This window comes from Nesoenas mayeri, assembly GCF_963082525.1.
Source record: "Nesoenas mayeri genome assembly, chromosome: 36".
NCBI lineage: Eukaryota > Metazoa > Chordata > Aves > Columbiformes > Columbidae > Nesoenas > Nesoenas mayeri.
In genome coordinates this window covers 372,464-387,963 of record NC_137577.1, presented here as the reverse complement: position 1 = coordinate 387,963, position 15,500 = coordinate 372,464, and the positions used below count along the sequence as shown (strand labels likewise).

The 15,500-nt window shown below is 67.3% G+C and overlaps 1 protein-coding gene across 1 annotated transcript; it reads right to left on the bottom strand.

Annotated features, from left to right (window-relative positions):
- Positions 1-5,913: 5,913 nt before the first annotated feature.
- On the bottom strand, positions 5,914-13,420 carry LOC308051306 (aldehyde dehydrogenase family 16 member A1-like; the record flags this gene model as incomplete). Its single annotated transcript, XM_080361674.1, has 9 exons — positions 13,290-13,420; positions 12,278-12,370; positions 10,266-10,399; positions 10,123-10,189; positions 9,298-9,371; positions 9,118-9,186; positions 8,348-8,528; positions 7,359-7,541; positions 5,914-6,036 (listed from the first exon to the last, which is right to left on the bottom strand). Exons 1-9 carry the CDS (start codon positions 13,413-13,415, stop codon positions 5,914-5,916), a joined length of 1,050 nt encoding a protein of 349 aa, XP_080217800.1. The 5' UTR covers positions 13,416-13,420.
- Between the last annotated feature and the right edge of the window lie 2,080 nt (positions 13,421-15,500).

The following is a 15,500-nucleotide window of genomic DNA, read 5'->3' as shown; positions in this document are numbered from 1 at the left end:
CCAGTTCCCTCCCAGTGTTACCCAGTGTCCCCCCAGTTCCCCCCCGAGTGCCCCCCAATACCCCCCCCCCAGTGCTCCCAGTGTCCCCCCAGTTCCTCCCCCAGTGTCCCCCAATACCCCTCCCAGTGCTCCCAGTTCCCCCCCTCCAGTCCCCCCAGTGCTCCCAGTTCCCTCCCCAAGTCCCCCCCAGTCCCCCCAGTGCTCCCAGTGACCCCCAAGAACCCCCGCCCAGTGCTCCCAGTTCCCTCCCCCAGTCCCCCCAATGCTCCCAGTTCCCCCCTCCAGTTTCCCCCCTCAGTGTCCCCCATTGCTCCCAGTTGCCCCAGTCCCCCCAGTGACTCCCCCAGTGTTCCCAGTTCCCCCCCAGTGCTCCCAGTTCCCCTGCCCAGTTCCCCCCCACTACCCCCCATTGCTCCCAGTTCCCCCCACATTGCTCCCAGTGCCCCCCCTGGGACACTGCTCCCAGTTCCCCCCCCCCAGTACCCCCCATTGCTCCCAGTTGCCCCAGTCCCCCCAGTGACCCCCCAGTGTTCCCAGTGCCCCCCCCCAGTGCTCCCAGTCCCCCCAGTTCCCACCTGCGCTCGCAGGCGCCTCCTCAGGCCCCACGCGGCCGCCAGGACCCCCAGGCCCCCCCCGACCCCCCCCAGCAGCAGCAGCCCGTGGGGGGGGGGGCGAGGGGGGGGGGGGGCGCCCCCAAACGCTGTGGGGGGGGAGGGGCGCTCGCAGGGGGGGCTGCGGGGAAACAGGGGGGGTCAGGGGGGTCACCCCTCCATTGGGGGGGGGGGTCCCCTCAATTGGGGGTCTCAGGTGGGGTCAGGGGGTCATGGGGGGATCGGGGGGGGGAACCCCTCAATTGGGGGGGTCGGGGGGGGTCACCCTTCAATTAGGGGTCCTGGGGGGGGGGGGTCAGGGGGGGAACCCCTCAATTGGGGGGGGCAGGGGGTTTGGGGGGTCTCAGGGGGTCAGGGGGGATCTCCCCTCAATTGGGAGGGTCAGGGGGTTCGGGGGGGTCTCAGGGGGTCACGGGGGATTTATGGGGGGTCAAGGGGGTCTCCCCTCAATTGGGGGGGGCAGGGGGATTTATGGAGGATCGGGGGTGTCTCCCCTCAATTGGGGGGGTCAGGGGGGGTCTCAGGGTGTCTGAGGGGGGTCAGGGGGGTCTCTGGGTGGGGGGGTCACCTGTGTGGCAGCGCAGGCGGGCGCAGGTGGGGAAATGGGGGGGTCGGTGGCGCAGCCCCCCCAGCTGCTGCACCAGCGTCTCCAGCACCCGCGACACGTTCACCGGGCGCAGCCGCACGCAGCCCTGGGGGTCCTGGGGTACGGGGGGGGGGTCACCATGGCCCCCCCAAACCCCCAGGACCCCCCCAAACCCACAGGTACCCCTCCAGAACTCCCAAACCCCCAGGACCCCCCCAAACCCACAGGGACCTCCTTGGGACCCCCAATCCCCCAGGACCCCCCCAAACCCACAGGGACCTCCCTGGGACCCCAAAACCCCCCAGGACCCCCCACTCCCCCCCCAAAACCCACAGGGACCCCCCCCAACCCCCCCCAAATTCCCCCCTGGGACCCCGAACCCCCAACCCCCCCCCCCAGAACACACAGGGGTCCCCCCCCCCCTCGAACCCCCAAATCCCCCCAGAACACACAGCGACCCCCCCCCCCCAGAACCCCCAAATCCCCCCCGAACACACAGGGACCCCCCCCCCAGAACCCCCAAATCCCCCCAGAACACACAGGGACCCCCCCCCCCAGAACCCCCAAATCCCCCCAGGACCCTTGAGAACCCCAGGGTCCCCCAACCCCCCCCCCAGAATGACCTTGGGACCCCCTGAGACCCCCCCCAGGGTCCTCAGACCCCCCCTGAGACCCCCAGAATGACCTTGGACTCCCCTAAATCCCCCTGAGACCCCCCCAGACCCCCCATTGCAACGAGATCCCCCCCCCCCCCCAAATTACCCTGATGTCCCTATAACCCCCTGAGACCCCTCCCCAGTATTACCTTGTACCCCCCGGAGACCCCCCCCACATTGCACCAAGACCCCCCCCCCCAGCGCCCTCCAAACCCCTTTGAGACCCCCCCAGAATTACCTTGGACCCCCCCAAACCCCCCAGACCCCTTTGAGACTTCCCCATTGCACCAAGACCCCTCCCCCAGAATCCCCCCAGAGCCCCATGAGACCCCCCCAGAATTACCTTGGACCTCCAGAGACCCCCCCAGACCCCCCCACTGCACCGAGATCCCCCCCCAGAGCCCCCCAAACCCCTTGAGACCCCCCCAGAATTACCTTGGACCCCCCCAAACCCCCCAGACCCCTTTGAGACTTCCCCATTGCACCAAGACCCCTCCCTCAGAATCCCCCCAGAGCCCCATGAGACCCCCCTAGAATTACCTTGGACCTCCAGAGACCCCCCCAGACCCCCCCCACTGCACCGAGATCCCCCCCCAGAGCCCCCCAAACCCCTTGAGACCCGCCCCCCCCAGAATAGCCCTGGACCCCCCAAACCCCCCCAGACCCCCAGAATGACCTTAGACCCCCCCAGACCCCCCCCAAATGCTGCCCCCCCACCTGTATGTGACAGTGTGTGACGAAGCTGAGCTGGGCGGCCAATCGCTGAACCCGGGGGGCCAGGGACCCCCCCGCCACCCCCCCCATGTGCTGCAGCGCCCGCAGCCCAAAGTGCAGCCCCCACAGGTCTCCGCACGACACGTCCTGGGGGGGACACGGGGACAATGGGGACATGGGGGGGCAATGGGGACATGGGGGGGCAATGGAGGATATGGGGGATGTGGGGGATGTGGGAGTATGGGGGGATATGGGGGGTATGGGGGACATGGGGATATGGGGGGACAATGGGGATATGGGGGGACAATGGGGGGTATGGGGGACATGGGGATATGGGGGGGACATAGACATGGGGGATATGAGGGGACTACGGGGGATGTGAGAGTATGGGGGGATATGGGGACATGGGGATATGGGGGGACATGGGGGTATGGGGGGACAATGGGGATATGGGGGGACAATGGGGATATGGGGGGACAATGGGGATATGGGGGGACATGGGGGGTATGGGGGACATGGGGGGATATGAGGGGATATGGGGACACATAGACATGGGGGATATGGGGGGGACATGGGGATATGGGGACATGGGGGGACAATGGGGGATATGGGGGGTATGGGGGACAATGGGGGATATGGGGGGACAATGGGGATATGGGGACATGGCGGGATATGGGGGGACATGGGGATATGGGGAGGACATGGACATGGGGGATATGGGGGGACAATGGGGGATATGGGGGGACAATGGGGGATATGGGGGGGCAATGGGGGGACATGGGGGCATGGGGGGACAATGGGGGATATGGGGACGTGGGGGATATGGGGGATGTGGGGGATGTGGGGGTATGGGGAGATATGGGGGACAATGGGGGATATGGGGGGACATGGGGATATGGGGGGACGTGGGGGATATGGGGGGACATGGGGGGATATGGGGGGACATGGGGGACATGGGGGGACAATGGGGATATGAGGGACAATGGAGGATATGGGGGGACATGGACATGGGGGAACATGGGGGGACATGGGGATATGTGGTATATGGGGGATGTAGGGATAGGGGGGACATGGGGGATAGGGGGGATGTGGCAGATATGGGGGATATAGGGGGATATGGGGGACATGGGGACAATGGGGGGACATGGGGAATATGGGGGATGGGGGGATATGGGGACATGGGGGGACATGGGGGGGGATATGGGGGACATGGGGACATATAGGGACATAGGGGGACATGGAGATACGGGGACAATGGGAGGATATGGGGACATGGGGACATATGGGGACACAGGGTGACATGGGGACATTGGGGGACATGGGGGGACACATGGGGGATACGGGGGGGTCCCGGGGGGGGTCCCTCACCTGCTCCAGGTTGCTGGGCATCTGCACCGGGTAATCCTGGAGCAGCCACGGAACCTGGGGGGGCAACAATCGGGGGGGGGGTCCCGGATTTTCGGGGGGATGTCGGATTTTTTTGGGGGGGGTCCCATATATTCTTTTGGGGGGGTCCCATATATTTTGGGGGGGAGGGGGGGGGGGTCTCACCAGCGCGTCCACGTGTGCGCGGAAGGTGCTGCTGACGGGGCTGAACTGGAACGAGCAGCAGCCGGCGGGGGGGGGCGCGCTCAGCACCAGCAGCAGCGAAACCTGGGGGGGGGCACCGGGCTGGGGGGGGGGGGGACACGGGGGGACACGGGGGGACAATAAGGGGGGGGGGGGCGGGGGGGTCCCCACTTACCAGAGAGGAGGCGGGGGGGGCGGGGTCCATGGTGGGACCGGGGGGGGGGGGGAAGGAGAAAGCGGGGACCCCCCCGGGACCCCCCCCCGGAACCGCCGCCGAAAGCGAAAGCGGCGCCGGAGTCGCGTCCGGGGAGGGGACCCAGGAGTTCGGGGAGGGGACCCAGGAGTTCGGGGAGGGAACCCAGGAGTTCGGGGAGGGGACACAGACTTACCCCCCCGCCCCCGCGCAGAGATCCAGGTGTTCGGGCTACGCCCCCCACCCCCCGCCTGCTAGATGGACCCAGGCGTCCGGGAGGGGACCCAGGCGTCCGGGAGCGGCCCCACCCCGCAAAGGGACCCAGGCGTCCCGGCTCCCCCCGCTCTGTTTCCCCCACACACTCTCTCCCCCGGGGACCCAGGAGTTCGGGAGGGGACCCAGGCGTCCGGGAGCCTTCCCCTCCCCGCCCCCGCCACGCCAGGCAGGGACCCAGGTGTTCGGGCTCTGCCCCCCTCGCTTCCCGATGGACCCAGGCGTCCGGGAGCCCGCCCCACCCCGCAAAGGGACCCAGGCGTCCCGGCTCCCCCAGCCCTGTTCCCCCCTCACTCCCCCCACCCCCTCCCTCCCTCAGGGACCCAGGCGTCCGGGTTCCGCCCCCGCGCCGCTCCCTCCCCCGGCTGCCTCGAGGCCAAAGAAGGGACCCAGGCGTCCGGGCACGTGGTGGGGCGGGGCTAAACCACGGGGACCCGCCCCCCGGGACCCCCCCCCAGGCAGAAACACGACACATGGGGAAGGGGGGGTCACGTTTATTGGGGTCACAACCTCAGGTCGAGGGGGGGGGGGGGGGGTCACTGAGACCCCCCCCCGGGCAGCCAGAGGCTCCGGGGGCGGCTGCTCCGAAGCTCCAACTCCAGGTCAGAGCCGGGGGGGGGGGGAGTCCTGCCCCAGCCCCCCCCCCAGGACCCCCCCTGGGACCCACACGTGGGTGACACCCCCGAGTGAGGCCCAATCCGGCTCCTTTTGGGGGGGGGGAGGGACAGAAAAAGGGGGTGTTGGGGTGGGGGGTGGCCAAGGAGGACCCTAATAGTGGGGACACCCCATAGTGGGGATTGCCCTATTGTGAGGACCCCCCCCTATAATGGGGACCCCACTATAGTGGGGACACCCCTATAATGGGGACACTCCCATAGCAGTGACCTCCCATAATGTGGACCCCCCCTATAATGGGGACACCCCTATAACGGAGACCCCCCCATAGTGAGGACCCCCCCATAGTGGGGACACCCCTATAATGAGGACCCCCCCATAGTGGGGACCCTCCCATAGTGGGGACACCCCCCCCCATAATGGGGATCCCTATAATGGGGACACCCGTATAACGGAGACCCCCCCATAGTGAGGACCCCCCTATAGTGGGGACACCCCTATAATGAGGACCCCCCCATAGTGGGGACCCTCCCATAGTGGGGACACCCCCCCCCATAATGGGGATCCCTCCATAGTGGGGACACCTCTATAGCAGTGACCCCCCCATAATGTGGACCCCCTCTATAATGGGGACACCCCTATAACGGAGACCCCCCTATAGTGGGGACCCCCCCATAGTGAGGACCCCCCCCGCACTCACCGGCCCCCCCCCGCAGAGCCACAGCCCGTCTGGTCGATGTCGCGACAGCGTCGTCGCCCCCCGGCCCCCCCCGGCAGCACCGACAGCGCCCCCTGGGGGAGCCCCGCACCCACCAGGGCCTGGGGGGACACACAAGAGGGGGGGTCGTAGGGGGACATGGGGGTCACAGGGGTCCATGGGGGTCATGGGGGGACATGGGGGTCACGGGGGTGCATGGGGGTCTCATGGGGGGACCCAGGGGTCTATGGTGGGTTGTGGGGGGACCTGGGGGTCATTGAGGCCCATGGGGGGGTCCCAGGGGTCCATGGGGGTCCAGGAGGTCCATGGGGGTCCCAGGGGTCAGTGGGGTCCATGTGGGTCTCAGGGGGACCCGGGGGTCCCAGGGTCCATGGGGGTCTTGGGGTTCAGTGGGGGCCCATGTGGGTCATGGGGGTTCATGGGGGGTCCCGGGGACCATGGGGGTCCCGGGGTTCAATGGGGGTCCATGGGGGTCCCGGGATTCAATGGGGGTCTCGGGGTTCAATGGGGATCCATGGGGGTCCTGGGGTTCAATGGGGTTCCCAGGGTTCAATGGGGGTCCATGGGGGTCCCAGGGTTCCATGGGGATCCATGGGGGTCTCGGGGGTACATGGGGGTCCATGTGGGTCCCGGGGTTCACTGGGGGTCTCGGGGTTCAATGGGGATCCATGGGGGTCCCGGGGTTCAATGGGATTCCCGGGGATTCCCAGGGATCAATGGGGGTCTCGGGGTTCAATGGGGGTCCTGGGAGTTCCTAGGGATCAATGGGGGTCTCGGGGTTCAATGGGGTCCATGGGGGTCTCAGGGGTACACGGGGGTCCATGTAGGTCCTGGGGTTCAATGGGGGTCTCGGGGTTCAATGGGGGTCCCGGGGGTTCCCAGGGTTCAATGGGGGTCCATGGGGGTCTTGAGGTTCAATGGGGATCCATGTGGGTCCCAAGGTTCCATGGGGATCCATGGGGGTCTCAGGGGTCCATGGGGGTCCATGTGAGTCCCAGGGTTCCATGGGGATCCATGGGGGTCTCAGGGGTCCATGGGGGTCCTTGTGAGTCCCAGGGTTCCATGGGGATCCATGGGGGTCTTGGGGTTCAATGGGGGTCTTGGGGTTCAATGGGGATCCATGGGGGTCCCGGGGGTTCCCAGGGATCAATGGGGGTCTCGGGGTTCAATGAGGGTCCCGGGGGTCTCAGGGGTCCATGGGGGTCCATGGGGGTCCCAGGGTTCCATGGGGATCCATGAGGGTCTCGGGGGTACATGTGGGTCCATGGGGGTCCCGGGGTTCAGTGGGGGTCTTGGGGTTCAATGGGGATCCATGTGGGTCCCGGGGGGTCTCAGGGATCAATGGGGGTCTCGGGGTTCAATGGGGTCCATGGGGGTCTCAGGGGTCCATGGGGGTCCAGGGGGGTCCGGGGGGGGTCCCCACCTGCCGCAGCTGCAGTGCGGGCCCGATCCCGCCAGGGGGCGCCAGCAGCACGAGCGCGTTGCCGAGCGCCAGCGCGGGGGGGAGGAGCTCCAGGGCGCGCGCCAGGGGGCGGGGCCCGCCCCAGGCCACGCCCACCACACCCAGCGGCCGCCGCGTCAGCAAGACACGCCCACCGGCCACTTCCTGCGGGGGGGTGGGGAGCCACGCCCATTCAGCCTAAGCCCCCGCCCACGGGTTTGACCACACCCCTTTCTGCCTGGACCCTCCCCTCCCTGGGGCTCCACCCCCAATGAGGCTCCACCCCCTGCAGGCCCCGCCAAACCCTGGCTCCACCCACCCTGAGGCTCCACCCACCCCGAGGCTCCGCCCCTTCAGACCCCGCCCACCCTCAGACTCCACCTTTTCAGGCCCCACCCATCCTGAGGCTCCGCCCTTTCAGCCCCCCCCCCCCGTCCAGGCTCCACCCATTCCGAGGCTCCACCCTTCAGCCCCCACCCCATCCAGGCTCCACCCATCCTGAGGCTCCACCCATCCCGAGGCTCCACCCCATCCAGGCTCCACCCATCTTGAGGCTCCGCCCCTTCAGCCCCCACCCATCCAGGCTCCACCCATCCTGAGGCTCCGCCCCTTCAGGCCCCACCAAATCCAGGCTCCACCCATCCTGAGGCTCCACCCCTTCAGCCCCCACCCCATCCAGGCTCCACCCATCTTGAGGCTCCACCCTTTCCGGCCCCACCCATCCTGAGGCTCCGCCCCTTCAGGCCCCACCCCATCCAGGCTCCACCCATCCTGAGGCTCCACCCATCCCGAGGCTCCACCCTATCCAGGCTCCACCCCATCCTGAGGCTCCGCCCCTTCAGCCCCCACCCATCCAGGCTCCACCCATCCCGAGGCTCCACCCATCCTGAGGCTCCACCCCTTCAGGCCCCACCCCACCTCTCCAGACCCCGCCTATCAGCCCGGCCCCGCCCACCCCAGGCCCCGCCCACCTGCACGGCCCCGCCCATCAGCTCCAGACGCCCCGCCCAGCGCAGCAGCGCCGCCCGCAGGCGCCCGGTGTCACCGGTGTCACCGTCGTCACCATCGTCACCGTCATCACCGTCACCCCCCAGCGCCGCCGCCGCCCCCCGCAGCACCTGAGCGCGGGCGGGGCCCGGGACACGCCCCCACCTGCGGGGACCCAGGTGTCCGGGAGGGACCCAGGCGTCCGAGGAATCCCAACAGGGACCCAGGTGTCCGGGGAACCCCAAAAGGGACCCAGGTGTCCGGGAGGGACACAGGTGTCCCAGGATCCCCAAAAGGGACCCAGGCGTCCAGGAGGGACCCAGGTGTCCAGGGACCCCTCAGCAAGGACCCAGGCATCTGGGAGGGACCCAGGCGTCCGGGGAACCCCAAAAGGGACCCAGGTGTCCGGGAGGGACACAGGTGTCCCAGGATCCCCAGCAGGGACCCAGGCATCCGGGAGGGACCCAGGTGTCTGGGAGGGACCCAGGTGTACAGGGACCCCCCAGCAAGGACCTAGGCATCTGGGAGGGACCCAGGCGTCCGGGAGGGACCCCAACAGGGACCCAGGCGTCCGGGAGGGACTCAGGCGTCCCAGGATCCCCAACAGGGACCCAGGTGTCCAGGAGGGACCCAGGCGTCCGGGAGGGACCCCAACAGGGACCCAGGCGTCCGGGAGGGACCCAGGCGTCCCAGGATCCCCAACAGGGACCCAGGTGTCCAGGAGGGACCCAGGCGTCCGGGCCCCGCCCCTCACCCCGCCCGTCGCGCCTCCTGAAGGGCGGCAGCCACCTCAGCGTCATTTGGGGAGGTCTCAGGTTCCGGCCTGGGGGGGGGGGGGGGGGGGGGGTGGGGTGAGACATAGGGTGAGAGGTCAAAGGTCAGGGTGCTCAGCTGTGGGGGAGGGGCAGGGGGAGGGGTGGGGGAGGGGCCTCACCGGCTCTCCTGCTCCAGGGGGGTCCCTGGTGCTGGGGGGGGGTCCCAGGGGGGGCGCCCGAATTCTCGCATCACCTGAAAGGGGGGAGGGGGGTCCCATCTGCACGGGGACATGCCCCTCCCCCACCCCTCCCACCTGGCTTCACCCGGACCCCCCCCAAACCACCCATGTCCCCCCTCCCCCATATCCCCCCCCATGTCACTCTATGTCACCCATGTGTGCCCCCTCTCCCTCCTGGGTCCTTCCCGAACTCCTGGGTCCCACCCCGAACTCCTGGGTCCCTCTCTGAACTCCTGGGTCCCTTATTTGGGTCTCCCCCGAACTCCTGGGTCCCTCCCGAACTCCTGGGTCCCCCCCGAACTCCTGGGTCCCCTCCCACACTCCCACACTCCTGGGTCCCTTCCCGAACTCCTGGGTCCCACCCCGAACTCCTGGGTCCCTCTCTGAACTCCTGGGTCCCTTATTTGGGTCTCCCCCGAACTCCTGGGTCCCTCCTGAACTCCTGGGTCCCTCCCGAACTCCTGGGTCCCCCCCGAACTCCTGGGTCCCCCCCGAACTCCCACAGTCCTGGGTCCCTTCCCGAACTCCTGGGTCCCTCCCCGAACTCCTGGGTCCCATCCCGAACTCCTGGGTCCCTCCCTGAACTCCTGGGTCCCTTATTTGGGTCCCCCCTGAACTCCTGGGTCCCTCCCAAACTCCTGGGTTCCCCCTGAACTCCTGGGTCCCCTCCCGCACTCCTGGGTCCCTCCTGAACTCCTGGGTCCCTCCCGCACTCCTGGGTCCCTCCTGAACTCCTGGGTCCCTCCCGAACTCCTGGGTCCCCACCTCCAGCGCCTCCCCCGGCGCCTCTGGAGCCTCCAGCGCGTTAATCCAGATGCGACCCAGGGGCAGCCTGAAAGGTGAAAGGTCAGAGGTCACGGTCAGGGTGCAGAGGTCACGGGCAGGGGTCACGGGCAGGTCAAGTTCACCTGTCGGCCACATCCAGCGCGGCCGGGACGTCCTGAGCCCACACGGAGGCGGCGGCGGCGCCGAGACCCGAAGTGACGGTGACGGCGTCTTGGGGGGAGCGAACGGGGACGAGGGGCAGCAGGGGACCCCAAAACTGCGGGGACACCCCCGGATGGGACACCCCGAAATGGGACACCCCCCCAAACCACCCCTGACACCCCAAAACTGCGCGGGCATCCCCGGATGGGACACCCCCCCGAACCATCCCTGACACCCTGAAATGGGACACCCCAAAAATGGGACACCCCCTAGAACCATCCCTGACACCCCAAAATGGGACACCCCAAAAAGGGGACACCCCGAAATGGGAGACCCCCCCGAACCATCCCTGACACCCCAAAATGGGACACCCTAAAAAGGGGACACCCCGAAATGGGACACCCCCCGGAACCATCCCTGACACCCCAAAACTGCGGGGGCACCCCCGGATGGGACACCTCGAAATGGGACACCCCCCCTGAAACTGTCCCTGACACCCCGAAATGGGACACCCCCCTGAACCACCCCTGACACCCCAAAACTGCGGGGACACCCCGAAATGGGACACCCCCCCCGAACCATCCCTGACACCCCGAAATGGGACACCCCCAGATGGGACACCCCCCCAAATCATCCCTGACACCCCAAAATGGGACACCTCAAAATGGGACACCCCCCCCGAACCATCCCTGACACCCCAAAATGGGACACCCTAAAAAGGGGACACCCCGAAATGGGACACCCCCCGGAACCATCCCTGACACCCCAAAACTGCGGGGGCACCCCCGGATGGGACACCTCGAAATGGGACACCCCCCCTGAAACTGTCCCTGACACCCCGAAATGGGACACCCCCCTGAACCACCCCCTGACACCCCAAAACTGCGGGGACACCCCGAAATGGGACACCCCCCCGAACCATCCCTGACACCCCGAAATGGGACACCCCCAGATGGGACACCCCCCCAAATCATCCTTGACACCCCAAAATGGGACACCTCAAAATGGGACAACCCCCCGAACCATCCCTGACACCCCAAAATGGGACACCCTAAAAAGGGGACACCCCGAAATGGGACACCCCCCGGAACCATCCCTGACACCCCAAAACTGCGGGGGCACCCCCGGATGGGACACCTCGAAATGGGACACCCCCCCTGAAACTGTCCCTGACACCCCGAAATGGGACACCCCCCTGAACCACCCCTGACACCCCAAAACTGCGGGGACACCCCGAAATGGGACACCCCCCCGAACCATCCCTGACACCCCGAAATGGGACACCCCCAGATGGGACACCCCCCCAAATCATCCCTGACACCCCAAAATGGGACACCCCAAAATGGGACACCCCCCCTGAACCGTCCCTGACACCCCAAAATGGGACACCCCAAAAAGGGGACACTCCAAAATGAGACACCCCCCCCGAACCATCCCTGACACCTCAAAATGGGACACCCTAAAAAGGGGACACCCCGAAATGGGACACCCCCCCGAACCGTCCCTGACACCCCAAAACTGTGGGGACACCCCCAGATGGGACACCCTGAAATGGGACACCCCCCTGAAACTGTCCCTGACACCCCGAAATGGGACACCCCAAAAAGGGGACACCCCCCCGAACCATCCCTGACACCCCAAAAAGGGGACACCCCAAAATGGGACACTCCGAAATGGGACACCCCCCTGAACCATCCCATACACCCCAAACCTGGGACACCCCAAAATGGGACCCCTCCAGAACCATCTCCCGCTCTGGGGGGGGACACCCCGAAATGGGACACCCCAAAACGGGGGGGACACCCCAAAATGGGACCCCCGCCCCCAAACCCATCCCTGACACCCCAAATCTTGGACACCCCCCCCCCCCCCCAAAACCTGCCCCCTCATTGCTCCCCTCCCAGGGAAACACATCAGGGACCCCAAATGCCCCCCCGGACCCCCAAGTCCCCCCCCATGACCCCCCGTGACCTTGGGACCCCCCCAGACCCACCGGCTCCCGCAGCAACCGCGATGTCGGGGTGACCCCCGTGATCAGGGTGGGGGGGAAGAACCGACCCCCCCCGGGCAGCGGCGGCTGGAACACCTGGGGGGAGGGGAGGAGAGGGACCCAGGCGTCCGGGTGGGCTCCAGAGGGACCCAGGCGTCCGGGAACCTCCCAACCCCTCCAAAGGGACCCAGGCATCCAGGTGAGCTTCAGAGGGGACCCAGGCGTCCGGGAACCTCCCAACCCCCCCAAAAGGGACCCAGGTGTCCGGGAACCTCCCAATGCCCCCCAAGAGGGACCCAGGCGTCCGGGTGAGCTATAGAGGGGACCCAGGCGTCCGGGAACACCCCAACCCCCCCAAGAGGGACCCAGGCGTCCGGGTGGGCTCTAGAGGGACCCAGGTGTCCGGGAACCTCCTAAGCCCCTCAAGAGGGACTCAGGCGTCCGGGTGGGTTCCAGAGGGACCCAGGCGTCCGGGTGGGCTTCAGAGGGGACCCAGGCGTCCGGGAACACCCCAACCCCTCCAAGAGGGACCCAGGTGTCCGGGAACCTCCCAACCCCCCCAAGAGGGACCCAGGCGTCCGGGTGGGCTCTAGAGGGACCCAGGCGTCCGGGAACCTCCTAAGCCCCCCAAGAGGGACCCAGGCATCCGAGAATCTCCCAACCCCTCCAAAGGGACCCAGGCATCCGGGTGAGCTTCAGAGGGGACCCAGGCGTCCGGGAACACCCCAACCCCCCCAAGAGGGACCCAGGCGTCCGGGTGGGCTCTAGAGGGACCCAGGCGTCCGGGAACCTCCTAAGCCCCCCAAGAGGGACCCAGGTGTCTGGGTGGGCTCCAGAGGGACCCAGGCATCCGGGTGGGCTTTAGAGGGGACCCAGGCGTCCAGGAACCTCCTAAGCCCCCCAAGAGGGACCCAGGCGTCTGGGAACCTCCCAACCCCTCCAAAGGGACCCAGGCGTCCGGGTGGGCTCCAGAGGGGACCCAGGCGTCCGGGCCCCCCCCCAGCCCCCCCCTCACCTCAGCTCCCTCGTCCAGCGCCGCCCTCAGCAGCTCCTGCGGGTGGGGGGTCCCGGGGGGGGGTTGGGGCAGCGGCCCCAGCGCCGTTTTGGGGTCCAGGGGGTCCCCGAGCCGCAGCGCCCCCATGCGGACCCGCAGGAGCCGCCCCAGCGCCCCCAGCACCCCCTCCTGGGCCACAACCAGCAGCTGCAATGGGGGGATTGGGGGGTCAAGGGACACCCCAAAACCCCCCCTAGACACCCCTATATCACCCATGACACCCCCAAACCCCACTGAACCCCCAAACCCCACTGAACCCCCCATGACACCCCCAAAACCCACTGAACCCCCCAAACCCCCCCAGACCCCACTGAACCCCTCATGACACCCCCAAACCCCACTGAACCCCCCATGACACCCCCAAACCCCACTGAACCCCCCAAACCCCTCCAGACCCCACTGAACCCCCCATGACACCCCCAAACCCCACTGAACCCCCAGACCCCCCCCAGACCCCACTGAACCCCCCATGACACCCCCAAACCCCACTGAACCCCCCAAACCCACCCAGACCCCACTGAACCCCCCATGACACCCCCAAACCCCACTGAACCCCCCAAACCCCCCCAGACCCCACTGAACTCCCCATGACACCCCCAAACCCCACTGAACCCCCCCAAACCCACCCAGACCCCACTGAACCCCCCATGACACCCCCAAACCCCACTGAACCCCCCAAACCCCCCCAGACCCCACTGAACCCCCCATGACACCCCCAAACCCCACTGAACCCCCAGACCCCACTGAACCCCCCATGACCCCAGACCCCCCCCCCCCGGAATTGAATTGGGGGGGTCAATGGGACCCCAGACCCCCCCCCCCCGACCCCCCCAAATCCCCCCTGACCCCCCCACAACCCCTCCAGGAATTGAATTGGGGGGTCAATGGGACCCCCAGACCCCCCCACCCTGAACCCCCCAAATCCCCTCTGACCCCCCACAACCCCCCCCACCCCCCCAGGAATTGAATTGGGGGGGGTCAATGGGACCCCAAATCCCCCTTGACCCCCCCACACCCCATAACCACCCCCCCCAACCCCCCCAGGAACTGAATTGGGGGGTCAATGGGACCCCAGACCCCCCTCCTCGACCCCCCCAAATCCCCCCCCCCCCCCGGAATTGAATTGGGGGGGGTCAATGGGACCCCAGACCCCCCACCTTGATCCCCCCCAAATCCCCCCTGACCCCCCCCACCCCCCCCAGGAATTGAATTGGGGGGGTCAATGGGACCCCAGACTCACCTGTGCCCCCCCCGCCCCCCCCGCCAGGGCAGCGGCCACCGAGTCCAGATCCGCAGAGTCCAGAACCAGGACGGCCACACGACCCCCCCATGGGGACACCCCCCGGGGACCCCCCCATGGGGACACCCCCCGGGGAACCCCCCGTGGGGACCCCCAGAGCGCGGCCTGTGGGGGGGGGACATGGGGGGGACACCCCAGTTATGGGGACGGGTCACACTCTGGGACCCCCCCCACATATCTGGGACCCCACCCCCCAAAGGTGACAATGGGGACAATGGGGACCCCCCCCCAAAGGTGGTAATGGGATCCCACCCATATTTGGGACCCCACCCCCAAAGGTGACAATGGGGACAATGGGACCCTCCCCAAAGGTGATAATGGGATCCCCCCCATATTTGGGACCCCACCCCCAAAGGTGACAATGGGACCCTCCCCAAAGGTGATAATGGGATCCCCCCCATATTTGGGACCCCACCCCCAAAGGTGACAATGGGGACAATGGGGACCCCCCCCAAAGGTGATAATGGGATCCCCCCCATATTTGGGATCCCACCCCCAAAGGTGACAATGGGGACAATGGGACCCTCCCCAAAGGTGATAATGGGATCCCCCCCATATTTGGGACCCCACCCACAAAGGTGACAATGGGGACAATGGGACCCTCCCCAAAGGTGATAATGGGATCCCCCCCATATTTGGGACCCCACCCCCAAAGGTGACAATGGGGACAATGGGGACCCCCCCCAAAGGTGATAATGGGATCCCACCCAAATTTGGGACCCTACTCCCAAAGGTGACAATGGGGACAATGGGACCCCCACCCAAAGGTGATAATGGGACCCCACCTAAATTTGGGACCCCACCCACAAAGGTGACAATGGGGACAATGGGACCCCCCCCAAAGGTGATAATGGGATCCCCCCCATATTTGG